This window comes from Phocoena phocoena, chromosome 12 (genome assembly GCF_963924675.1).
Source record: "Phocoena phocoena chromosome 12, mPhoPho1.1, whole genome shotgun sequence".
Taxonomy (NCBI): domain Eukaryota; kingdom Metazoa; phylum Chordata; class Mammalia; order Artiodactyla; family Phocoenidae; genus Phocoena; species Phocoena phocoena.
Genome location: NC_089230.1, coordinates 56,084,012 through 56,110,305, shown reverse-complemented (window position 1 = coordinate 56,110,305; position 26,294 = coordinate 56,084,012). Strand labels below are relative to the sequence as shown.

Sequence of the window (26,294 nt, the reverse complement as noted above, 5' to 3'; positions counted from 1 at the left end):
CCACATCTGGTTTGTTTGTTTGTTTGTTTAATTGGAGCAAGGAATAACAAATTTATCAAAAAAAACGGCAGTCTGAGAAGACGGTGGACTTGTGTCCCAAAGAACCATCTTGCTTGAGTTAGAATTCAGGCTTCTTTTATACTAAAAGGGGAGGGAGTAAAGTCAAACATTTCCTGGTTCCGGTCAGCCTCCAGAGAGGATGTGTTAATTTCTTCCTTCCTGCAGTTATTCACAGGTGGCAGGTCTAAGGAGGGTCACCAATACCGCATACACAACCAACCACACCTGTCCAGACAAGCTCTTGGGCCATGGCAGTGCCTTCTCTAAAGCAAAAGAAGGAGAATAAGGGGATAAAACAGTAGGCAACTTTGTCTACCTCAGGCAATAATAGGACAATTTCTTTCTTTAAGATCCTGGTATTGAAACTACTAACAATAGGAAAAGGAAACCAGAATAAGTGATTTTCGCAGCTTGAATTTTTCTGGTCAGTTCAAAGACCGTATTGTATATTCCACTTTCAAAATACGTTTAGAATCCATCCATTTCTCCCTAAATCCATTGCTACAATCATGGCCAGGGGAACCTACCCTGGACACATACACTGGAGCCCCAACAAGCCTTTGTTCTACTCCTCCTTGTAATCCATTCGCCAAATCATAGCAGCCAATGGATGTCTTTAAAAGCAAAATGATCCATGTCATTTCTCTAATTTAACTCATCCCTTTATTTCCATTGTATTTTGATTAAGATCCAAACATGATTTACAATGAATTCCCTACCTCTCCCACTCAACTCTCACCATCTTCTCAAGGGTTTTCTATGCTCCAGCTATACTGGCTGTTTCTCATTTCCTCACAAGGTCAAGACTTTCTATTACTTTGGCAGTAGAGTTTTCCCGGTCTGGAATACCCATTCCTATCACCTTTGCCTGGCTAACTTCTTACTCATCCTGGGGGTTGCAGCTTACATTTACTTCCTTAGATAGGTATTCCCTAAGCCTAATCAAATTTAAGTTTCTCATAGTGTCCTCTACTTTTTCTTCCTGACACTGCCTATAATTGTGTATTTACATACTTTTTTTTTTTTTTTTTTTTTAAGGCTGCGTCCCTAGCCAGAATACACATCCTATTAGGTGCAGAAAAATGTGTCTCCTTTCTCACTATTTACATATTCAAGGCCTAGCAAAGTGTCTGGCACGAAGTACATCCTCATGAAATGTTTATTGACTGTTGAACAAATGAAGGATCTCTATGAGAATCATAAGAGATACTTCACATAGAATACTTACTCAGGTGTCTGGTGCAGAGTTATTTTCCAATAGCAGAGCTTTTTTCCCCCCACTTTTTCCAGCTTTGCTCCATACTTACAAAGTGGGAAGAGAAATCCAATAGTCAGACAATCAGTGGGCTGGGGTAGTGGGTCAAGAATTCAAGGGGTGAAGGATCTTATAGCACAGGAGAAAGCAGCACTGAAGTCTGAGCTTATAAGGATGCACCAGTGGCATCTCTGGTCTTCTACGTAGTGCAGTTGAATACTTTCTGACACTTCATTACATCGATGAGTAAAAATAAATATTCTATTTATAAATTTTCCTTTTTTTTATTGTAAGTTTATGTGTGGAAGTAAACAAAGACCACTTGGATGAGAACAAACAGAAGTTGTTATTCAGACCTTGCTATAGCAAGGGAGCAACGTATATTTGGCAGAGATTCAAGGGCAGGCAAGGGAGTGGAAAAGCTTTATTTGGGAAAGCCTCAGGTGTGCTCTGATTGGAGATTGTTGGCATGAGAAAACTGGAGGTGGGCTAACAAGAAGCAAGGTATCTTGGGTGATTGGTTTGGTGAGTTTCTCTGGTTGCTCCTGAGTTGGAAGAGAGGGGAAAAAAAAGGAAGCTGCAAGTTATTGAACAAATCTTGACCATTCTGGGCAGATTGCTGCAGAGGTTGTGGTTTGGCTTCCCATGATGCTTGCTCAGAGGATCTGGTTAAAGTTCTATTGTCGTACATGGTCTGACTGTTATCTATTTGTGTATTCAGTCTGTCAGTGGAACTTGGAAGAAGAAGGAGAAATAGCAAAAAGAAAAACGGCCAAGAAAAATGGACATAATTGACATGAGGAAGTAAAAAATGTCTTCATAACTGACAATAAAATTGATATTTTTAGGGTTTTTTAAATATAATATTTAACTGGGATATGATTTACCATTGGAAATGGCTTAACTTACTTACCTAGTCTTCTGAGGCTTAGCTATGTTTTAGGAAAGACCAGCTTCAGATGGAACAAAAGCATGACTAATGGCAAAAGATACTAAGAAATACTCAGAAGGTTCTTAGAATATTACTTCAAAAAGATTCTGTTTAGAGCAAAAACAGTTGGAAGGGTTTCACACAAAATAGGTTTGAACTGAACTGACACTACACGAAAATGGTGCATTTCCATTGCTAGCTGAGCTATCTAAAGGGCATTAAAAAAAAAAACAAACTTTGAAAAGAATTCCTTCTAAGAAACTATAATGCAATAATAAAATTGCTTAATCCTACCATATTATTGAATTTTATTATTGAATGTCCATTGTGACAACTATGTACATCATGTGCTTTCCAAGAAAAAAGAATCAGTCTCTTGCTATTATACTTTATTTATTGATCAAATGGATTTTTATTATACTAGAGAATATTTTCTTCTAAGTAGAAATGTTAAACTAAAATCATACCTGTGTACCTCTCTTGCCCTTCCTGTAGCATCAGAATTTGTTATCTGTTCTGGTTATTTTGCTGATAGTCTCTTAAAATGTGATATTTATATGAAAATAGAACTTGGAGAATAGAATGTTCTGCCTCCTCAGTGGAAAGGCCTAATAAATCCTTATTGAACTTGGCTTTTATGGTAATATTATATTAATTTAGAAAAAAACAAAGATCAAACTAATACATTTATCTGGCCAGAAATGGTGCTAAGGGTCCTGGAATTGTATAGGCCTGTGAACAGTCATGCCATGTGTTTGCCTCAGCGTGCTTTTATAATAAAATCAGCTTCTAACTGGTGCATCTTTAGGGAAAATCTTGGAAAAGAAAACTGGCTATAAAAAGCCATCTTATGTAATATATGTTTGCCAATTTCTACAAAATTAAGTATTTATATAAATAATATAAATCAAAATAATCCATATTTGCAAACCTTTAAAAAGTTTAAATTTGTTATATTTTACTTTCAAGTGAAGCTTCATTTCAACTTTTAAAATCTGTGTTTTCTGAATATTCACTGCTTGCATTTTTACCCACCAGTAGAGAAACTGCTATCAGCAATCCATAGGCTTCCCGCTGAAAACTCAAATATTTTGATAATATATGGAGAGAGTGAGAATTAGTAGTGAAACCATGCCTGCCTGAGTTTACAGGCATATATGTTCCAGGAACAGAACATGTTTCAAAGTGCTTTTTGAAGATTTTTTTTCTTGGTAGAATATATATATATTTTTTTTAAAGTGGTAATTTCTGTAGAAAATTTTACTATTGCGCTTTCTCTTGCCAGTAAAATCCTATAGTCATTAGCTCCCTGTGAAAAAGGTGTCTGAATGGAATTTACAGTCTTCCAAATTTATCTAAATCTGAAAATCCACACTAGATAAGTGAGACTTTTTTTTTTTTAATCTGTAGAAACCTAATGCATAGCAGCTTTTATCTTTCTCTCTTTGATGGCATTTGATACATATATCTTGGTCCCCATGGCAACAACGACCCCCAACTTTCCTAGGAACTGAGATTTCTTTTGCCTCTATGTAGGAAAGCAATGCTAATGGTGATGTTGACCAGTAATCTTTAAGCCAGTGGGAAATGTGTTGTTTGCTTCTTAAAAAGCAAAACTGGATCCCAGGCAGGACCCAAACTTAGTGTCTTTTTTTAGAGATGTTAACCATTTAATTTGTCCAACTCTTATAAAGAATCATTACATGCCCTATTTCACAACTGTACTGACATTTTTTGGTTTGTGTCAGTATATTTATAGTTATTATTTTGCTTGATAACTTTTAACCTTCAGGTTGGTAAAATATTTAAGAAAGCTCTGTATGATGTTTATGTTTAAAAATCAATAGGATTGCCTTACTTGAGGGCACACACTTTCTTACTTTGGTCCATCAGAGAATATCAAATATTGATTTTTTTCTTTCAGTTACTGAATTTGAATTAAACATGTATACTAAATGTAATTGTAATACATTGGTTTTATTTCAAATAAATCAATGAACTACATTTTTATCCTTGCAAAAAATGGCCCTTAATTTAATATTGTCATGTCATTATATTTGAGAACAGTTAACTCATTGATTCAAATTTTATTTTAAAAATCAGAACTACCACCTGTCTCTTAACTCTTTATTTTTAAGGTTGACTTTGCCCTAAACAAAAATAAAAACCTTAGGGGTGAAAAATCTATGTTTAGATTAGTCATCCCTTTCTGTAAGATCATTATTTTATATACTTATTCATTTATTGCTTTCACATCAATGCTGTAGTTCTCAAATGGTGAAATTCCAGAACCCATGTTAACTAGTTAATAGACAGTTTTAGAAAATTTGTTAACTGAAGGTTTCTTTGTGCTGTACTCATAGGCCAAATCACTTCTGTATGAAAAAGACTCAGTTCCCAGGTAATTATTCTTTACTCTGATTTCTCCCTGTCAGGGAGCACATAGGCATTTCTAGGAAATGTTTCATGTTTATTGTTGAGAGATCAGATGACAATTCTTTCTGAAGTGATCTCCTGTTAATACTTAACCCAATGGAAGTACAATACTATTCATTGTTATTAGAAAGTAATGTAAGTAACTATCTGTACTTTCCATTTAAAAATTTAACACAGGAAGGGGTGAAGTAAATGAAGTCAAAAAGTCTCTAATTTACCTGCAACACTTAGTAAGAAAGCTACTGTGTTGTAAAAACTCTGTCCTCACTACTCATGTTCCATATAGACTTGAGAAACCTGAGTTTGCAAATTATCCAGAAAGAATGGTTACACTAGTTAACCGAGAAACATGCAGTTCACCAAAGTATATTCAGTCAGTTGGAGAGAATATCTTCCAAATGTAAATTAGCATTTAATACCAGCACCTTCCTTATGCTTTTTAACTCTCAATACCCTCAAACAGTACTATCAGGAATGCCTTTTCTTCTCAAAGAAATAGTAAATACAATGCAAGGCAAACTGTATGGGTCATGTGGTTGTAGGCAGCTAATTATTGGGAAGATTTTTTTTTATTGAGGTATAGTTGATGTACAATATTATATAAGTTACAGGTGTACAGCATAGTGATTCACAATTTTTAAAGGTTATACTCCATTTTTAGTTATTATAAAATATTGGCTATATTCCCTGTGTTGTACAATATATCTTTGTAGATTATTTTATACATAATGTTTTGTACCTCTTAACCTCCTACCCCTATATTGCCCCTCTCTCCTTCCCTCTCCCCACTGGCAACAACTAATTTGTTCTCTATTAGTCTATTTCTTTTTTGTTATATTCAGTGGTTTGTAATATTTTTTTAGATTCCACATGTGATGTCATACATTATTTGTCTTTCTCTGTCTGACTTATTTCACTTAGCATAATATCCTCCAAATCTGTACATGTTGCTGCAAATGTCAAAATTTCACTCTTTTTTATGGCTGAGTAGTATTCCTTTATATATACACCATATCTTCTTTATCCATTCATCTGTTGGTGGACACTTAGGTTGCTTTCATATCTTGGCAATATGAACATCAGGGTGCATGTATCTTTTCAAAATAGTATTTTTGTTTTTTTTGTTTTTGAATATGTACCCAGGAGTTGAATTTCTGGGTCATATGGTAGCTCTATTTTTAGCTTTTTGAGAACCTTCAATACTGTTTTCCAAAGTGGCTATACCAATTAAAATAGTTCCCTTGGTATACAAGGACTCCCTTTTCTCCACATTCTCACCATCATTTGCTCTTTGTGTTCTTTCTGATGATAGCAATTCTGACAGGTGTGAAGTGATATCTCATTGTGGTTTTGATTTACACTTCCCTGATGATTGGTGATGTTGAACATCTTTTCATGTGCCTGTTGGCCATCTGCATTTCCTCTTTACAAAAATGTATATTCAGTTCTTCTGCCCATTTTTTCATGGAGTTGTTTAGTTTTTTTGCTGTTGAGTTATATGAGCTATTTATGTATGTTGAATATATATTAACCCTTTATCGGTCATATCATTTGAAAATATTTTCTCCCATTTAGTAGGTTGTCTTTTTATTTTGTTGATTGTTTTGTTTCCTTTGCTGTGCAAATGATTTTAAGTCCCATTTGTTCATTTTTCTCCTTTGTTTTAGGAGAGGGATCCAAAAAATATTGCTATGATTTATGTCAAAGAGTGTTCTGCCTATGTTTTCCTCTAGGAGTTTTATGGTTTCTGGTCTTACATTTAGGTCTTTAATCCATTTTGAGTTTATTTTTGTATAGGGTGTTAGATGGAAACTCTACATTATGCTAACACTGTTTTACAATGTACAGTGTGGTTTCTCACGATCACCACACAGGCCTTCTTTGGAAAAGTACCACTTAACGTTCTTTGTTCAAGACAGATGAATATGTCTAAAATTAAGTCAAAACAGTGTATAATCAGAGAATTCATTTTCCTTTTTACATTACTCTATAATGAAAAACTGTATTGCTTTTTTTTTCATTCTCCAACATCCATGGTTATATTGTTAGTAAATGGCAATAAGACAGTGTAAATAGAATTTTGATAGATCCTATTGTGCCAGTTGGTTTTTAGTGGGGAAGTTATTTCTTAACTTTAAATGAGATTGACTTTATATATAACTAATATTTTACACTTAGCTGGGAATGTTTATTTTGTTCCTACCTGAGAAAGTTTTTGATATACTTGTCAAACAAATTATTATTGCACATTCCACAGAGCATAAAAAATGTCTCACTGATTCTGCTTACAAGAAGCAGTGCTAACTTACATGTTTAGAAGAAATTATAAAATGCTAATTACAGATGAGACAAGCAATTATGTAGCTCAGGAGAGGAAAGAAAAACATTCTTTGGACATAAAGGAGTAATATGAGATACAAAACAAAGGAAATTTATACTGAGAAAACTGTCAAGAACAAAGATAAATAAAGCATCAACTAACTAACGAGATACTCAGATAAATAATTTAAAAATCATTCAGAAAACAAATGTTTTTTCTACATTAAAAAAATAAAGCAACCAAAGAGAAAATATATTTTACCAAATGAAATTATATGAAGAATTTTTTTAAAAATCCTGAGAAGTATAAAATGTAAAGCATAAAATACATAAAATTCTTACAAATATTTATATTAACACATATAAAATGTAACTTAGGAAAAATTCAAATAAGTAGCAAAGATATGTGACCTATTACTCTCAAAGTTAAAGATGATATTAAGGTAGAACTTGAACAGAACATGAAGAACAAAACATGAAAAACAAAATATGTAAATATGAAAGAATAGACACAGTATACATTCAGTATTTGCTGAGTGAATGAATGAATGAATAGGTGTGGAAAGTTAACAACCTAAAAAATCCTGAAAGTCTTCATTATGTAGTAATTCACTCATTTATTCCGTTTAGTCATTTATTCAATAAATATTCATTGGGTATTTATTATCTAAATTTCAAAGTTGTGACATCCTCCTTGAAGGCACTTAAAGTTTAACACAAGAAGATATGATACATACAAATGAAATATAATTTTAATTCAAAGTAAAACATAAATGGAATTTCTGAGACAAAGAGGACCAGTATATTCAAAACCCTCACACAGAAAATCCCTAGTATGTCCTGTATTCAAAGGCCTTAGGATAAAAGGATGAGTAAATCAGTCTCTAGCCTCAGGGGATTTAAGTTTTAACTAGAGAGTGATTAAAAAAAGAATTACAATTAAAATGTAATGTGATACTCCTGTGTTGGGGGCATACATAAGTTGTTCTGTCCATTGCTACACAGAAGAGGGAACTGCTTTTCCCAATGTTTCTATCAGTGATGAAGATACATATGTAAGGTAGTGAAAGAGTGAAAACATCCATTTAAAGAGTATAACATTTATTGGGCTTCCCTGGTGGCGCAGTGGTTAGTACGACTGCCGATGCAGGGGACACGGGTTCGTGACCTGGTCCGGGAAGATCCCACATGCCGCGGAGCGGCTGGGACCGTGAGCCATGGCCACTGAGCCTGCACGTCTCCGCAACGGGAGAGACCACAACAGTGAGAGGCCCGCGTACCGCAAAATAAATAAATAAATAAATAAGTATAGCATTTATAGAAAACATGACCACATGAATAGTTTAGGAAAATTGTAAATGAAGTAAAATTCACCTTCAGAAAATGGAGAAATGCCTTATATTTCTGGCAAACATAATGAAAAATGAATTGCAGTCTCTATCTCTATGTCTCTCTCTCTCTCTCCCTCCTGATTGAGATTTAAAACTTCCAAATAGAGATTACTAGAAGTTTTCAATAAAAAAATATTTACCAAAAAAGAAACAAATATTGGACTGCCCTCAGTCTCTTTAGTAACATTAAATAATAGAAAACATGACTAAAACAGAGCTCTTAAAGGAAGAAGGCTATGACACAATATGTCTTTATTTAGTCAAGTTTTCTTTGTACAGGAACATGACAAAAATATTTTCAAATCTACAGATAGAAGCATGTCACATAGTTATCCTTTACAAATAAATTGTCTTCTATAAGAACAATGATAAATGAAAGCAAATACTCAAAAAGAGGAAACTGGCTAGAAATCCTAGTAAACAGTAAAAGTAGTTAAAGCATACAGAGAGAAGTTTTTGAATAATAGTTTTAAAGATTATATTAAAAATTACATTTGTTTTCCTTGGAAAAGAGATGATCTATGATATGTCAAGCAAAATGAGAGGCAGTGTCCACAACGCCAGATTAAATTAACTAAAACTATGGATCAGTATGTGTAGTAGCAGAATGAACCAAAGTAGTGAATCTTCATAGAATAGATGCCATTTTAATTTTTATGATTCAATATTGATTTTATGATGTGATTGTAAAAGTTTAAACAAATGTTGACCACACCCCTTTAGTAGACTGAAAACTTTGTTATCTCACAAATTACCACAGGGAAAAGTGTCTACCAAAATATCCAGAGGTAGAAAAGAAATAATGAAAACCAGAAAATATGAAAGGAACAAGGTTAAAAATAAGATCCAGGGAGAAAAAGGATAGGACATTAAAAACATTCATGATGAGCTGCTTATAAAGAAACCCATAGAATGAGAAGTATGTTGAAAGTATAATTAGAGATAATTATTTATCAGCAAATGCAAATATATAAATAAGGTAAGCATGATTAATACTAGGTCCTGGAAATTTAGGTGAAAAGAATTACTTAGAATAAAAAGTTATTTTTATGTGATAAAACATACTATCTAGAAATAAAGGCAACAGTCATAAACCATTATAGTATCATTCAATTATGTAAGTCAAACTATTAAAAGTAGAAGATGAATTGTTAGGAAGTTGTATTATACCATGAACTGTCAGGGGGATGATAACAAACAAAACAATAGTTTTGGAAAGTTATATGACAACATGTACTAATAATCCTAATAATTCATATTATTTGGGCTCAGTAATTCCAATTCTAGGAATTTGTTTTTAAAATAATAAAAGACATGGGCAAATATTTGTAAATAACTCTGTTTACTAAAGCCTTGTTTTTAACAATGATAGTTAAATTGTGATATGTTTATATGATGTTCATATTATACAATCATTCAAATTATGAATTTGATTAATTTTAATGCCAGAAGAAAATGCTCAAAATAGTATAGAAACAGGATGTATTTAATAATTTATATAATACTTGTAGCACACTTATAAACACCTTGCATTGACTTCTTTCTCATTTAATCCTCACGACAGCTCTGTGAGGTAGATAATGTTATTCCTCCATTTATAGATGAGGAAATTGAGGCACAGAGAAGTAATGTGCCGCAATCCCCTGGTGGTAAGTGGTGGAGATGTAATGGGATTCAGGTTGTCTGACACCCCCTTCAGAGTCTGGGCCGTTAACAACAAGGCTATGATGGAAATTATGCAAGGAACATACATGTAAAGATAAAAGACTTGAAGGAAATACACTAAGCTTTATTAGCTATGATTGACATGGGTATGTATGTAGGTTCAAAGTTTAAATTGATGTTCTCTTTTATATTTTTTGTGTGTTTTATAATTTGACAACAATAAATATGCATTCCTTTTATGAAGAAGAGCCAATTTATTTTCAGAACCATTCAGAATATAAAATAAGAAAAATGAATAATACCATAATTTTCTATAGTTCTTTGTGGTTTTTGAAGTACTTTCAAATTACTTATCTAACTTGATGCTTATAATTAAAGTGACCTTATCATTTAGTATCCAAACCATGACATTTTTAATTGTACAAGAGGGTTGCTATTAATATTTACACCAAGAAGATAACCATAAACTTGAAGTATCCAAGTCAGCCAAGATATAGACTCACTCTATCTAAAATACCTCTGTGAGATCAAGAGTACTTTATTAAATTTTGGAACTGAGAAAAAATAAATGACTTGATTAAATCATATAATGAAAAAAATCATGGTTCCAAACATAGATTAAAAGAAAAAAGATTGTCTTAACTTAATCAATGGCTCTCGTGATTAAAACAAAACAAAACAATAAACCCCACTGATGAAAAGTTCTTCAATCAGTACAAAATTTTGAATTATACAGTCCTAATAGATTTAAAATCTGGGAATCATACAAAATTTTATTTGATTTAAAATGTTATGCCATTGAAATTTCTGAAACTTCATAATATTCTGCTCAGAAGCCTGAGATTTATAAAAAGGGATACGTAATATTTGTGATTATAGATAATTATGGATTCATGAGCCAGAACCCTTTCATCCCAATAGTACTAGAAAAGCAACTGACAGAGGATGAAACTAGATAAGTATGTTTAGAAGAATGAACATTCAGCTAAATTATTTTTTATAAAAGTAATCATGGAGGATGATGTAAGTGAAATGGGCAATATTTTGTATTAGTGATTTGATTACAAAGTTGAAAAACTTACTGGTCAAGCTTGAGGGTGTCATTTGGCAGATGACAGTGGGCAAATGATGTTTGCCAGTGCTTTGGCTGGTAGAATTACATGTCTGAAAGAAATCTATTTAACCAATAATGAAAAAAAGGGAAATAAAATCTAAAGGACAAATGCGTAATAGGTATTAATTATAGATCAGGGGCAGAAAAATGGCAGTGACTGCAAAATACAATCTGCAGATGTCTTGTTTAGCCAACAGAGTAGATTTATTTTTTTTAAATGATTTTGAAATTGAAACAATTTAAGCAGGTCAGGCAGGCATTCTAGGTTCGACATCCCTTCTGTCCTCCACCCAGGTCCCCAGCAGGGCCTCTTCTAACTCTGGTGATGCCTTGCTGGGAACTTGAAAATAGTACCTGCTCTGGGAACATGCAGCCCAAGGCACACAGCAGAGCGGGTTGGGATTGTGGCCCCTCTTGCTCTTCTGCCTTGAGATTTTTGTGAGATTTAAAAACTTCACTCCCTAGCCTGGAAATTCTTACTACTGGCTTATGCCCTTTCACGTCACACATTGATGCTACCTGTCCGGCCCTTGAAAACTTTCCATTATTGACCCTAAATTATAATTAGTCTCTGTCTTTATGACATCATGGTAGTCTCAGTCTAAAGTAATTTAAAAGATCAGTAGGTAATTTACTTTGGAAAGAATGCTGAATCAAGATTTTTTTTTCTTTTTTTCCCCTTACTGTATTATTTGACTTTTTTTCTTTACTGACACAAACATTAGGAATATATAGTTTTTCACGGTAAGAGGAAAATTAAGTAAATATGAGAAAATATGGCAAGAGGTTCTTTTTTAAACATCACTAGAAACATTTATATTGAATTCCTAGTATAGTCAAATAAGTTCTTGAAAAAGCGCATTGAGATTTACTTTTATGTACAACTATTAGAATGACATATCTATTCTTATGAAGAACAGAAGTTATTAACATTTCTACTTTTGTGCTTCTCCAATTAAACGGAGATAGATATCTTAAAAAGTTACTAAGAAAGCTATGCAAATGAAGAGATCAAAAAGAGTATGTATGATAAAATATAAAGAAAATAAAAAGATCATAACATTTAATTTGGATTTATGCTGATGAGACCCTTGTTAGCATATTTAGGTAGACCAGAGTAAATGTCACCTGCTAAATCAATGTCACGTTAAAGATAATTTAATTTACAAACAGTTCCCAACTTATGATTTTTCAACTTTACAATGGTGATGGTGCAAAAATGACACATATTCAGTAGAGACTGTATTTTGAATTCTGATCTTATTTTTCTGAGCAAGTGATACGTAGTACGATAATTTCTTGTGATGCTGGCAGTGCAGTGAGCCCCAACTCCCAGTCAGCCACTCCATCACCAGGGTAAACAACTAATACACTTACAACCATCCTGTTGTACATATAACCAGCATGTTTTTCATTATAGTTCAGTATAGTATTCTGTAAGTTACATGAGATATTCAACCTTTTATTATAGGCTTTGTGTTAGATGATTTTGACTACAACTGTAGACTAATGTTTGGTAGGTTGGTGTACTAAATGCATTTCTGATTTAACAATGTTTTCAACTTATGATGGGTTCATCCATAAGTTGAGGAAGATCTGTATGTACAAAACTTTACTTTAAAAAGAAATTGATAATTTATAGCTTCATCTGAGGAAAACAAGTTGAGTAATTGGCTAGGGGCATACGTAAGACAGATTTCACTACTGATGACTCCCAGGTTTGAGAGGGTGAGGAAAAGTAATGCTGACTAAGAAATACTGACTCTGCGTCTCCTTTTGTTTCTGTTTTCCTTTACTGGTCACCATTGTTACATGACATACAATGGTGCAGGTCCATGTATGTAAACCACCCAATCTATGTATTTAGTGGCATCTTATGCTTATATGTATCTCTCCAGAGGTAGCTCTATGTCATCCTATAGACTGTGTTCAGTGAGTATAAAATGTCTGAACACAGAGAGTATATGGCCTAATCTATCAGAGGGTATTAGTTAAATTAAAATACATATTGAATAGAATACAAGTGGAAGTATTAGAATGGGTTATCCAGATGAGATATGCTGTAATCTCCTTTCCTTGGAGTATCTTAAAGCTGCAAATGTATATTTTTAAATGCTCTGCAGGTAATCTGGGGTATGATTTTGCCCTACTGGGGGTTTTGTGAATACGAATTAATGCCTCTTTTAAGCCTGCTTTTACCTATTAATTTACCCTGGATCTCCAGGTTTTGCTCTGTCTTTTAGCTTTGTCCATATAATATGGCATGTTATCATTGTAATGAGAGGATAAGACAGATCCATTACTGTCAAAAATATGTGCTATTAATGAGCTTCCAGCCAGCTATCAAGGTATCATCAGCAGTAGTTTATCTTGGTGAATGAAAGTCTGAATGGAAAATTAAGCTCCTCACACTGACTGTAGACGTGCAATGGATCATTTTGTTCTTTAATGTCACACTTCACTGGACACACTTCACAAAGCAGTGAATCATGCTTAAAACAAGCAGCCGTTACTTCAACAACAGCAGGTAATGCAGCAGATGTGAATAATAAGTGTTAGCAGTCTTAACTTTCTCTTCAGTGCTCTCTCCCAGGTGCCTGATGGACGATTTACAAAGTACATATGCTATTTTATAGATTGGAACTTGGGATCCAGCCAGTGGCCTGAATATGACAGAAAGTCAAAAGGGAAAGCCAGCCAACATCACAGATTCCTTATCCAATCGTTCTTTGATAGTTACCACCATTTTGGTAAGTGTTTTTCCATTCTTTTTAGATAAATGTAGGTAAACATGGAAATGGATAGAAAAGGACATTATAATTGGAGTAGTAATGAACAGAATGTAATATATTTTACAGTTATTTAGCAGTTACTGTATAACAGATGAGTCAATGTTAATTTAGTCACAGTTTTATTTTGTTAGCTTTCAATGATATAAATTATATTAAAGTTTGGGCTGCTTATGTTGATTAATAATACAGCTTCATATATTACTGGAAATCTTTATGTTTCTACAAAATTAGTTGCTATTGAAAAATTGTCAATGTTAAGGTTTGAAAAGTACACGGACATGCAGCTGTATAAATATACTTATGTGAGGAGCTGCATGTGAACTTTGCTTCTGCTTTCATCTCCTGCAGGTATATTTCAGAGGGCATACCATTTATTTTTCAGGACTTTTTCTATTATAATTATATTTTAACCTTGATTTCAATTTAATTGTTTTCATCATGGCAAATTCACTTTTACTTTACTAATCTCTGTAATGAAATCAAATGACAAGTGCTGTTTTAAGCCAGAAATATTTTCATCACCAATAGAATTAAATTAATACTGATAAGCTGGATATTTTTACCTCTCTTATAATTATATATTTTAATTAGATCACACAGTAATGTTTACGTATGCCTACCATGCCATCTGCAAATGGGAATCTTAATTTTAGGACAAGCAAGGGGCTGATGAATTAGTGAGTACTTTTACCTACAGAATAAATTTATCAATACTAGTTCTTAAGATTCCCCAGGTAATCAATAGGAATGTAAGATTATTGTCCAGAACAAACCTCCACACAATTTTAGCATTCATATAATTTCTAAATTTGATTTATGGTGGCAAATCAAGCCAGGAAGAATTCATAATCTTGTCCTTATAGTAACAACAAAGGATGTCAGATCTCTAGGCATGTCAAAACAAAATGGCTTGTGTTAAAGACTCTTGATAATGAAGCAAACCTTGTAATCATGAAATGACAGTGATGGAAGTTCATGAGGATTTTTCATTACTCCCTTGCTAAGAACCTCAGTAAATACTTGCTTCATCATATCCAAACTTTGCTGGTCCCTTTAACTTAATTTTATATCTCCTTCTCTTTTCAAAGATAACTCCCAAACCCACCAATCCACCAGCCCTGGTCCTCAGATGGAATGTCCTCACAGGGCACTAATATATCCTTTATCTGCCAGTATATCCTGGATCTCATAACCTGCTGCTGGGACAATTACAGTAACTATGTACCTATTCCTCCTGCTGACAACCTTCTCTCATTGAAATGCACTTCACTCTCCACTGTGAAGATCTAACTCTGTCATTTCCTGCTTCTCTGCTTACAAGTCTTTAGTGAATCCATATTGACCATTAAAAAGGCCCCCACGTTTTGACCCTGACATTCAGAGCTTTCTACAGTCTTGTCTTCTCCCACATTTCTATTGTCATTTCCCATTATTCCCTTCAGGAATCCTGCATTTTACCTGAACTGGGGTAATCAGTTAGCCTATTACTGTGATTGTGTTAGCCCCGTTCCCTTTGTTTGCAATATGGTTCTCTCCATTTCTGAAATATAGAACTTGTCAGTAGTTTATATTATTTAGAATGAATACTATATTATTCTTAAGTTATTTCATGTGTGCAATATTCCTCCAAACATCACCGACCAATCCTTGGAGAATTAGGATCTGACTAAGCCTCCTGTTTTTACACCATATGTGCCTCTACAATGCTCAGAGAGTAAAGAGTGCTGGGCAAGGGACATCTGTCGTCTTCAGCAACCAGCCCCCATTCTCCTTTCTATGTTCTTCCTGATCCAGCCAAACTCTTAAATGCATCACTTATTTTATGGCTCCAAATCTTTGCTCACTTCTTTATGATCCCCTATGAAAAATTTTCATCCTTCCAGACCCATCTCAGATGACATGCTCTCTGTGAAACTCTTTTATCTTTTCATTTAGTTGCGTATGTTTGGGGTGGGCAGAGGAGTATACATTTCATGTATCATAATACTCTATCATAGCACTTACCATGCATTTTTTTATTTTAGAAATTTTGTATATATCTGGGTCTCTATTTGGCATGGATCTGTAGATCTGTACAAGGCCAATAATCAAATTTTACACTTTTTAGATCTCTTAGTGTCAGAGAAGAGTGACTTGGGCATAGGAGGCACTCAATAAATATTTGTCAAATTAAATAAACAATATTTAATTAAGCAGAAAATTAGGGGGATAAGCAACTTTTAAATGGCTGTATTTAAATATTTTTCAAGTGTTCAGGTTATTGCAAACTTCTTGTCCAGACAAAGCAGGTGATTAAGACTACCCATACAATTTCTCAGTATTGCTTAATTACTCAGAGTTATTTTATAAAAAGTATCCAAATATTTTTCTCAATAATAAACAATTTTATATCTATTCATAAACAAGTGGTATTTAATCTTAGCTTCATATGAGAGCCAGGCATAAAGCTTTTAAAAAACTATTGCTACCTTTAACTGTAGGACATATTCATTTTTTTAAGTTCCACAGGTAATTCTGACCTGTAATGATGATTGAGAACTATTCCTCAGATCATTGCTCCATATAGCCAAGATGTAAGATCAACTCTGGCACATACTCTAAGCTTACATTTTAATGAATAGGTTACTTATATTTTAGACTATGTCACTGTAGTAGTTTCAAAGAGGTTGTGATTTTTGTTAAAAAGAAAGGTACGTTATTTGTTTTTATATCACTTAGTTGAAAAACTTCTTTTTCTGAATATTCTGATCACAGCGTATCCACAATCAGGAAAAGATTTGAAGAGATTATTTACATTATTTATATAAGCCAACTTGATATAATTTATAGATACTTAATTTATATTTTATAAGGAAGTATGATCATTTGATTAATGTTATGATTATTTTGTCCTTTTCTCTCTTGGAAAATCCCAGAGGAGATTCTGCCTATGTTGTGAATAATGATATCTCCACAGAGAGAAGTTCACTTAATGCTTCTTGTTTGACATTTTTATTATGTGTCTTAAAAAGAGCCAGTGAGGTTTTCTAGAATTTGGCATCATCAGTGTGCTTATCATAATCAGCTCCATTTCTCTTGAATTTTATTTTTTTAATTCATTCTTTTTGTATTTAACGAATAGGTACTTAGTGATGATGATATATCAGGCTTTGTGATAACCACTATATATATTTTTTTGTTTTGTTTTGTTTGCGGTACGTGGGCCTCTCACTGTTGTGGCCTCTCCCGTTGTGGAGCACAGGCTCCGGACGTGCAGGCTCAGCGGCCATGGTTCACGGGCCCAGCCGCTCCGTGGCATGTGGGATCTTCCTGGACTGGGGCACGAACCCGTGTCCCCTGCATCGGCAGGCGGACTCTCAACCACTGCGCCACCAGGGAAGCCCGAAACCACTATGTTTGATGGAGAAAATAGACACGGTCTCTGCCTTTATGGAGCTTAGAAAATGGTAGGATTCATAAGGAGAACTACACACACGCACACACACACACACACATGTACCACACACCACACCTTGTGATTAAGGTATAAGAGAAAGATAAAGTGTGTGATGCCTTTTACAGAATGATCCAGAGTTACACTAGGGATCAGGAGTGGAAGGATGGGCCAGGTTAGGTCTCACTGCCGAAGGATAGAGAGTTGAAGTTTGAGAAGAAATTATTAAGGTAAAGAGAGGGGGAAGGAATACTCTCAGCAGAGAGAACAGCATATGCAAGGGCCCTAAAGCAGGAAAGATCTTGAAAAATTTGCAAAATTGAAAGAAGACCATGATAACTGAGGCTGGTGCTTTTATCTGCTTCTCAAATTCACTAAATAAGGTTATATGAATATGGTTCATTAAAAAAAATAATACACATTTTTGGTATGTCTGCTATGTGCTAGACATTGTTCAAAGCACTACTCATAGATTTACTCATTTAATTGTCATAATAATCTTTTGAGGTAGATACCATTATCCATACTCTTTTACAGGTGGGAAAGCTGGTATGCAGATTGCCTAAGTAACCTGCTCATGGTCACAGAGCTAGAAAGTAGAGAAGTGGGCTTTCAACCAATCTGTGTGTCCAACTTGAGCAACCAATACTGTAAAATGAAGTCTCTAGTGGCCCAGGATGGAAAAGTCTAACAACTATAGTTTATGACCAGAATAGCATCTTGATTGAAAATTGTTCACCTAAAGCAGTGCTTCTCATCCAGAAATCCCACATATGCTAGAGCACTGTGATGCCGTCACAGGTGTGTCCCCAGACATCTAGACATTTCCTCAGGGGCCAAGATTTAGGCTACTCTTGCTTGGATGCCTCGGGCCTCTTGTTTCTCCCCTCTCCTAATTTAGCGCTCAGTTTTCTTTCAGCTTCTTTAAACCATAATCGCAGATTTTTCTGGGCAATCAAAAGAGTAACGGGGCCTATCTCACTTTTTCTCTTTAGAATTGAGATTAAGCATCTTGTTTACTAATGTTTTTTGCTCCTCTTCAACAATATAACCTACGCCCAATACACTGTATGGGCGTAGTACGTATCAGTAGTCATATCATGGAATGAGTTCATTTTAGAAAGCTCTAAACAATTTTTTAAATATTTATTTTGTTAGTTTTGACTTAAATGATGTCATACAATTTGGAAATTATGTAGCCTCACCTGCAGGTCTAGACCTAAAACTGCAGCCTACTCACGCCCTCTCTTTCATATTCCTCATATTACCACTCTGGCTTTTGAATTTCAGATTCAGTGGTTAAAATTCCCTTGCTTCTTGTGTTTATCATTATTATTGGAGTTACAGATATCAACCTTAGAACCGTGTTTTCATATATGATGATTTCGTTTATTGCATAACAATTGTTAAAATATAAATTTCTAATCACCAAAAATAATAACAAGAATACTCTTTCTGAATGAGACGTAGAGAGCTTTTGAGAACAATGTGTGCTCTATTTTCAGTTTATTAGCCTCATCCCGTTGTCCTTACTACTATGGGTACACTAGCTAGGGTCAGTATCAGGTGGCTGAATATTTATTTAAGTTCATAGAAGGAATGCCTATTTTCCCTCTGTGTTCTTGGTTTTCAATAGATTTCTTCAGGCCTGTCTAAATAGGTTGAGTGTTCCCCACTGTGCAGCTCCTGTATAATAATTGATTTTTGTCCATCAAAAGATTACTAGCACTAAATGCTACTGTACATGTTCTTTCCCTTAACAACTAGTAGCACTTTAGCATGCAAATGACTATAAATTTGGTGACTGTTTCAGAAAAGTCACTTACTCTTAAGGAGGTTCTTTCCTCCCGGTTGCTCAATGAATTGAACAAATGTGCTTGCATCTGCAACTTAGTCTTAGTTTTTATTTTCTTAGCACTTCCTGGAAGGTTGTGTATTTCAGTACTCAGTTTACTTGCTTAGGCTTGTTAGGCTTTATTGTTGCAGCCCACAGATACAGGAGGCTTATCTGGGAGCAAACTCCCAAGGACAGTGGAAGGAATTACAGTACAAAAGAGAGAAGTGACCGAATTGTCCCCTAAATGGTTCTGCAACTTCTTCCATAATATCAACAAAAGCAGAGGATATGGGGAGGGAGAAGGGTAAGCTGGGACAAAGCGGGAGAGAGGCATGGACATATATACACTACCAAACGTAAAATAGATAGCTAGTGGGAAGCAGCCGCATAGCACAGGGATATCAGCTCGGTGCTTTGTGACCACCTGGACGGGTGGGATAGGGAGGGTGGGAGGGAGGGATACACAAGAGGGAAGAGATATGGGAACATATGTATATGTATAGCTGATTCACTTTGTTATAAAGCAGAAACTAACACACCATTGTAAAGCAATTATACTCCAATAAAGATGTTAAAAAAGAAAAAAAGATTTCTAGGCCTTCAAATCTGTCCCTGCAATAGGGTTTTCCCTCTGATTCTTCTCTTTCCATTGTCACAGAGCGACAGTCAAGCACATAGTTCTTAGAGAGTTACTAGCATTCGGGCTTGGAAACCCAAATAATGCAGCTTCACAAAGAAAAAAGGGTTTTCATTCTTATCGATCACTATACAATTTCTAAGCAATTTTAAACCTGTGTTGTGGAGCTAGTAACATCAAAATAATTTAAGGAAGATACAGTAGGTATACGTGTATAAGTAGTACTTATACATGTTAATGTGAAATGGGTGCCTCATTCAAACTCAGGCTGCTCGTACCCCATCCCTGCAACCAGCTTATTCAAAGGCAACCAAACCTTTTCTCACCATATTTTTTCCTCCTGTTTCAGGGATCACGCTTGCCCTGCATTTCTTCTTTTCATTCTGGCTCTAATCTTGATGTGTGTTTTTTTTTTTTTTTTTTTTTTTAAACATCTTTATTGGGGTATAATTGCTTTACAATGGTGTGTTAGTTTCTGCTTTACAACAAAGTTGATGTGTTTTAATTCAAATAAATTCTCGTATTCTCCTAGACCTCCAGATTAGCTAGATCAAATAAAACTGTTGGCGGTGGTATCATAGAGAAAGAAAGCTGTTGGTTTTAATGTGAAATTAGGCGTAATTTTTTAAACCTTAGGGTCCCAATCTTTAGAGGCTCTGTAAGTGACCAGAACCTCATTTTTTACCACATAATCACACACACACATACACACACACACCTGCTTCCTTCCTCCTTCTTTATTAAATCTAATTTTAAAATGCTACCATAATAAAGACCCTTAAGTATTTTCATTTTGTTGTTATATTCTTTTTCGTTGCCAACACTATTGTCAACACCATAATCTTTTGAAGATTATTTTATTATTAGCAATATATTTTAAGTTCTAGAAGAATGATTGGAGAAATATGAATTTTTGGTTCAGCTTAACCACAGCAAACTACATGGAAATGAGATCATTTTGCTTTAGCTTTCTCATTTTCAAAGATGTAATCACAATAGTACCGTGTAAAATTGTGTAATCTAAATTTTAACTATGCCCTTGATCTGAGACTTAGATGTAAATTTGCAGCTGCTCATAGGACATACATCTACCTGCATGTCGAGGATCAAACTCAGCATGGTTCAAACCTCCTTCTACAATTCCGACCTTAAAATATCTGTTTCTCCTATATTTCTAAGCTCTGTTTATGGTTACAGTGCTTTTCTTTTTTTTTTAACATCTTTATTGGAGTATAATTGCTTCACAATGGTGTGCTAGTCTCTGCTTTACAACTCCAGTGCTTTTCTATTCACTCAAGCCAGAGTGGATACCCCAGTCTCTTTAAATTTCATAATTCAGATACCAAAAAGAAAGAAAGGATGGATTGTTCTTAGAGAGTTTAACAAAGAAGTGAGTCAAGTAACATTTTGAACAGGGAGGTATGGTTTGTTCTTGGGTACTACTGAATGGAGGCTTTACAGAGTCTGATTTAAGAGACATTTACCCAGAGGCAAGAGGAAAGACATGGCAACATTGAACAATCGTGTATGAGATTTCTTGGGAATGAATTACATGTGGGGCAAAAACAACTGAGAAAGGTGGACGAGGACTTCAAGGTTAAAAGCCTAAGAGGCAGGGCATTAGCGTTGCCACAGAGCATGATAAAGATGTTGGGAGGGGGGATAATGAGTTCTGTTTAGTCGTATCTGAATGGAGATGTTGGCAATAATTTTGTTTAGTCAAATCTTGATTATCCATGTAAGGGGATAATAAATTAGATTCAGAAATGAAATGCAGTTTGGAGATTAGCTAATAGGTACAGTCTCTCTTCCCATCAAACCTTTTACTGGAAAAGCAGTGAAATGGCACATTTGATTGATTGGAGGTTCAGCTTTTATTTTTTTCCCTCTTCTTTCACTTGGGAATTAAGCTAATGAAATATTTAATGGCCAAAATACAAATACCGGAAGAAAGACAGTAACAACCAATGTCTCCAGTCTAAACTGATAATTCAGTCAAGTGGAGGAATTAAATAGCATACCAGTTTTTACTAAAATATGAATGATAATCGTTAAGCCAAACTGTCCTTTAAACCCTTATTGCTCTGACATCAGTAAGTATCTTTCCTGAAATGTTGGTGAACGAGCACAACTAGCAGAATTCTATCCCTTTTTTCTTGAAAGCTAATTTCAACCTATTATGCAGTCATTATTTCTATAGGATTCACTACAATTTCAGGTAATTAAATACTCCATTTTAGGGAGAAAGACATTCTTCTCAGTTTCCCAAATCCCAGCAGATTTTCTATAGGTATAGAGTGAAAACAAAAACTCTTCTTAGAATGATAATTAGGGCCAATAAAGACTTAGATTTTTTTGTACATTATGTACATTCTCTGAAGTTATTCTTCTGAAAGGAGGTAAACACAGTTTGCAGCAGCTAAGTAGTGTATTAAAGGGATGTACGTGTGTGTGTGATATGTGAGAATGAGGCATTAAAAAGGATGCCTTTGCTTAGTAGACTTGCAAAATGAAAGAAATTTTTGTAGATATTCTCAGAATGCCCTTGAATTTTGAAAAAAGCTAAAAGTATCAATAAGTAATAAACATAATTTATTACAAATTATTTAGGTAAAATATTCTACCTTAATAGGCATGCTCTGTACACCTGCTACACTATTTTGTTGTTTCTTTAAAACATAAGCCACAGATTATTATAGTTACTCATTTTCTATCCAGACTGTTCATGTGAAAGTGCCTTTTTAATGTCTTGAGATGTCAAAATGAGGTTTGTTTTCTAGGCAAGAGAACAATATATGAGCTCACATGGAGACTCTTGTCAGTACTTTTTGATCCTAACAAGCCAGTCATCTTTAGTACTGCCTCTTGTTGAAAACATTAAGTTGTTCTGATGGTAGCTGCTAGGTTTTTCACTTTGCCCTCCCGGTATTCTCACTTCCAATTGTGATAATCTGTAGCGCACCATAGGCTTCTGACTTGAATGTTAATTAGGGATGGCAGAGTTCAGACTCCAAGAGCCATGGTGATTAGAAGGAAATTTAAAGACCAGGGCTCAGACAATGGAAAGATTTCTCAGCTCTACAGCAGAGCAGTAAAAGCATAACACTTGGAATGGCAGAGGCTGAAAAAAGAAATGAATAATACTGTCCTGTCTATAGAGTAATGACATTCGACTGTGTTATTATTATTTATGCTTATCTATTGCTTATTGTTCTTATTGGTCATTTCCTGACAAATTCATGTTCCAAATGAATGCAACGTTGTTTTTGGCCTGTGCAGTTAGGTTTCTATGTATTTTTCCAACTACATTTAGGGTAATCTGAATCATTAAAATGTAATGAAATAGTAGTAGTTAAGTTTATTGTTAACTAATTCCCTTAAATATATGATCCCTTCCCATTTTTAAGATCAAAGTTTACTACATACATTCATGACATTTCCTTAATTGAACTAAGAAAAAAATAACAAGATTATTTTAGAATGACTAAGATGTAGTTTAGACCAGTGGTGATATTATTAAAAGTGAAATTGTCTACAGGCCTTGGGTAATATAAGAAGCTATAAAACCAAGGAGTCAATAAACTTTACAAATACTAATGATACTGGATTCTCATTAGATCTCATCAGGTTTAAAAATAGCATTTTAAATTAATACACGCACCTTAAAATGAATCATTTATGTATAATGTAGCAATCTTCTGAATTTATTTTGAAAGAATTTATAAAACATAATCAACTAAATTAGCACTTAAATACATATTTTGTATAAAACTGATACATATAAAATGCTTTTATTTTTTAATCATCTTCCAATTATAAGATTCACAATTTCTTTCATACTTATTCACCAAAAGTTGGCTAATTAAGAATTAAGGGGCCGCGGAGCGACTGGGCCCATGAGCCACAACTACTGAGCCTGTGCTCCTCAACAACAGAGGCCGCGGTGGTGAGAGGCCCGCGCACCGCGATGAAGGGTGGCCCCCGCTCGCCGCAACTAGAGAAAGCCCTCACACAGAAACGAAGACCCAACACAGCCAAAAATAAATTAAAAAAAAAAAAAAAAAAAAAAAAGAATTAAGGGGCTTCCTTAAGGTGGTGCAGTGGTTGAGAGTCCGCCTGCCGATGCAGGGGACACGGGTTCGTGCCCCGGTCCGGGAGGATCCCACATGCCGCGGAGCGGCTGGGCCGTGAGCCATGGCCGCTGAGCCTGCGCGTCCGGAGCCTGTACTCCACAACGGGGGAGACCACAACAGCGAGAGGCCCGCGTACCACCAAAAAAAAAATTATCTTTTAAAACAACATTAGTGGGCCCTACTTATGAGTTCAGACAAAGTGATTTTATATTTTTTATAATATAAATATAAGAAAATAATTTATTTGTGAATGTTTCCCTTGAGTCACTTTATAGAAATATTCCTACATTTAAGAGATTTACAAGTAATTCTCTTTGGTAGTTTAGATATTTAATCATGCTTGTTATGCAGAGCTATAATTGCATCTCTGCCTTTATTAATTTTAATTGCTTTTATCTGTTTTATTTGTATTTGGTGAGAACTTCACTCTCTGAGCCTGTTTTCCTTGTTTTGATAGTATTTTCTTTATTAGCTACAATAATGTGTTCTCAAGAAGACTTTTTATTCCTAGTTTTCCAATTAATTATTTTTCAAGATTGGGCACTAATTATTATTGAATACATTGGTCATCTATGGAGATTATTATTAATTTTTCCAGTTGTAATTATTTTTCTGATGAATGTGTTAATCAATTTCTAAATATTAAAAATAGTTGCATTCCAGAGATAAACTATTATTGATTATGGTTGAAAAATATTTCAGTGGACTGCTATGCTTTGTTTGCTATATTGTTTTTAGGTATATTTGATAATGACTGCTCCTTAATTTCAGTATTTCACCATTTTGTTAGCTTTTTATGTCAGTGTTATGCTAACTTCATTTAAAAAGAAGGGAACTGGTTCCACAGCATTTGCTATGCTCTAAAGCAGTCTATGTATCATTAGGTTATTTGTTTTATATTAGGGCAAAAATAAAAACTCCACAGTATTTAGATTTTTTTCTGGAAAGATTTATTTAATAACTGATACAATTTCTTTTATGGTTACTGGCCTATTCATTTTATTACTTCTTTTTGAGTCAATTTTAAATGGTGCATTGATGCATAACGAGGTATTTTCTTCTTTCCTATTTTCTACTTCACCTCTTTTTCTTCTATTTCCTTATTATTTATCTCCTGCTTTCCTTGTGTTTTGGGTTATCTGTCTTCCAGCTTCTTTTTACTTAAGTGCTCTATTTATTTTGTTTTAAATAATTTAATGATAAATTTATATAAGGCTGAGTTTTTCTCTGAAAAGTGCTTTGAAGATACTTTTAAAATAAAAAATACATAGTACAGCTTAATGGTTATTAGCAGAGTGCTTTGGGGTTATGCAGAACCTTTATCTCTCAAATGACATCAAGCTTTGAAATTCAGATAACAGTGGACTGTTTTGGGAGGGCTGTGGCTTTCCATCTAGATGGTCTAATAAATACTTGTATCTATGTATCTGTTCTCTGTGTTGCATAATTTCTGAAAGGAATCCTACAGCCCATAGTTCAGGTGACATCATCTGGCTGCTAGCATTCTCAATGAAGAAGGAACAACAGGCTGGAGAACTTAATTTTGACTGATAACAAACTGTAATTTAGTTCTCTAGATTTTCGCATGGCGAATCCAGGGTCACGTCGATTCAGTTTCTCCTTAACTTTTCTGCCAGGGTCAGGGCAAGGGAGGTGGGTAGTTTACCAGAAATGTGTTGGAGAATCTACCTAGTTTTCTGGTTGGTACAGAGTATGGACCTCTGAGCAAGAAATTCTGATGGGGAAAAGAACAAAACATTTTTTCAGCTACCTTTAGGAGACCAAGGCTTTTGGGTTTCCTGTGGCCTTACATTTAGTGTCAATTCTTTCAAAAAGATAGTGAAGTTTCCTCATCAATTGCCTTATAACTGTATATTTTCAGGAATTAAAAAAAAAAAAAAAAAAGAAAAGGTCATGAATCCCAGCCAGATGAGTAGGTCAACTTGACCACCCTACCCTGCCAACAGCAACATACTATTGCAGTGGTGGGACAGCGGTGCCACCTACATCTAAACAAGAAAATAGACTGAATTTTGGATCTGCAGTTTTCCATTCTAAGAGCCCATTCTTCTTTTTTAAACAGAAGTCATCACCAACAGCCAGTCCTCTCTTTTCAGTCTGCTTATACAACTTATTTCTTAAGAGCTGTCCATAACATGTTTTATCTCTCAAGTAGAATGAAGCCCTTTTTGATGACGTGTTCATGCTCTGGCCCCAGTGTTTCTACACATTGCCTACAACCTACCAGTTATCTTCCACACACGATTTTCTGTACATATCTGAATTCCATG

General features: G+C 34.5%; 1 protein-coding gene across 3 annotated transcripts in view; it reads left to right on the top strand.

The window, feature by feature from the left end:
- Positions 1–26,294, top strand: part of GRIK2 (glutamate ionotropic receptor kainate type subunit 2) — a 625,962-nt gene that overhangs the window by 397,677 nt on the left and 201,991 nt on the right. For all 3 annotated transcript variants that reach the window (XM_065888797.1, XM_065888798.1, XM_065888799.1), the window contains exon 9: positions 13,808–13,921. In XM_065888797.1, the coding sequence (XP_065744869.1) occupies positions 13,808–13,921 (114 nt within the window). The remainder of the gene's footprint in view (positions 1–13,807; positions 13,922–26,294) is intronic.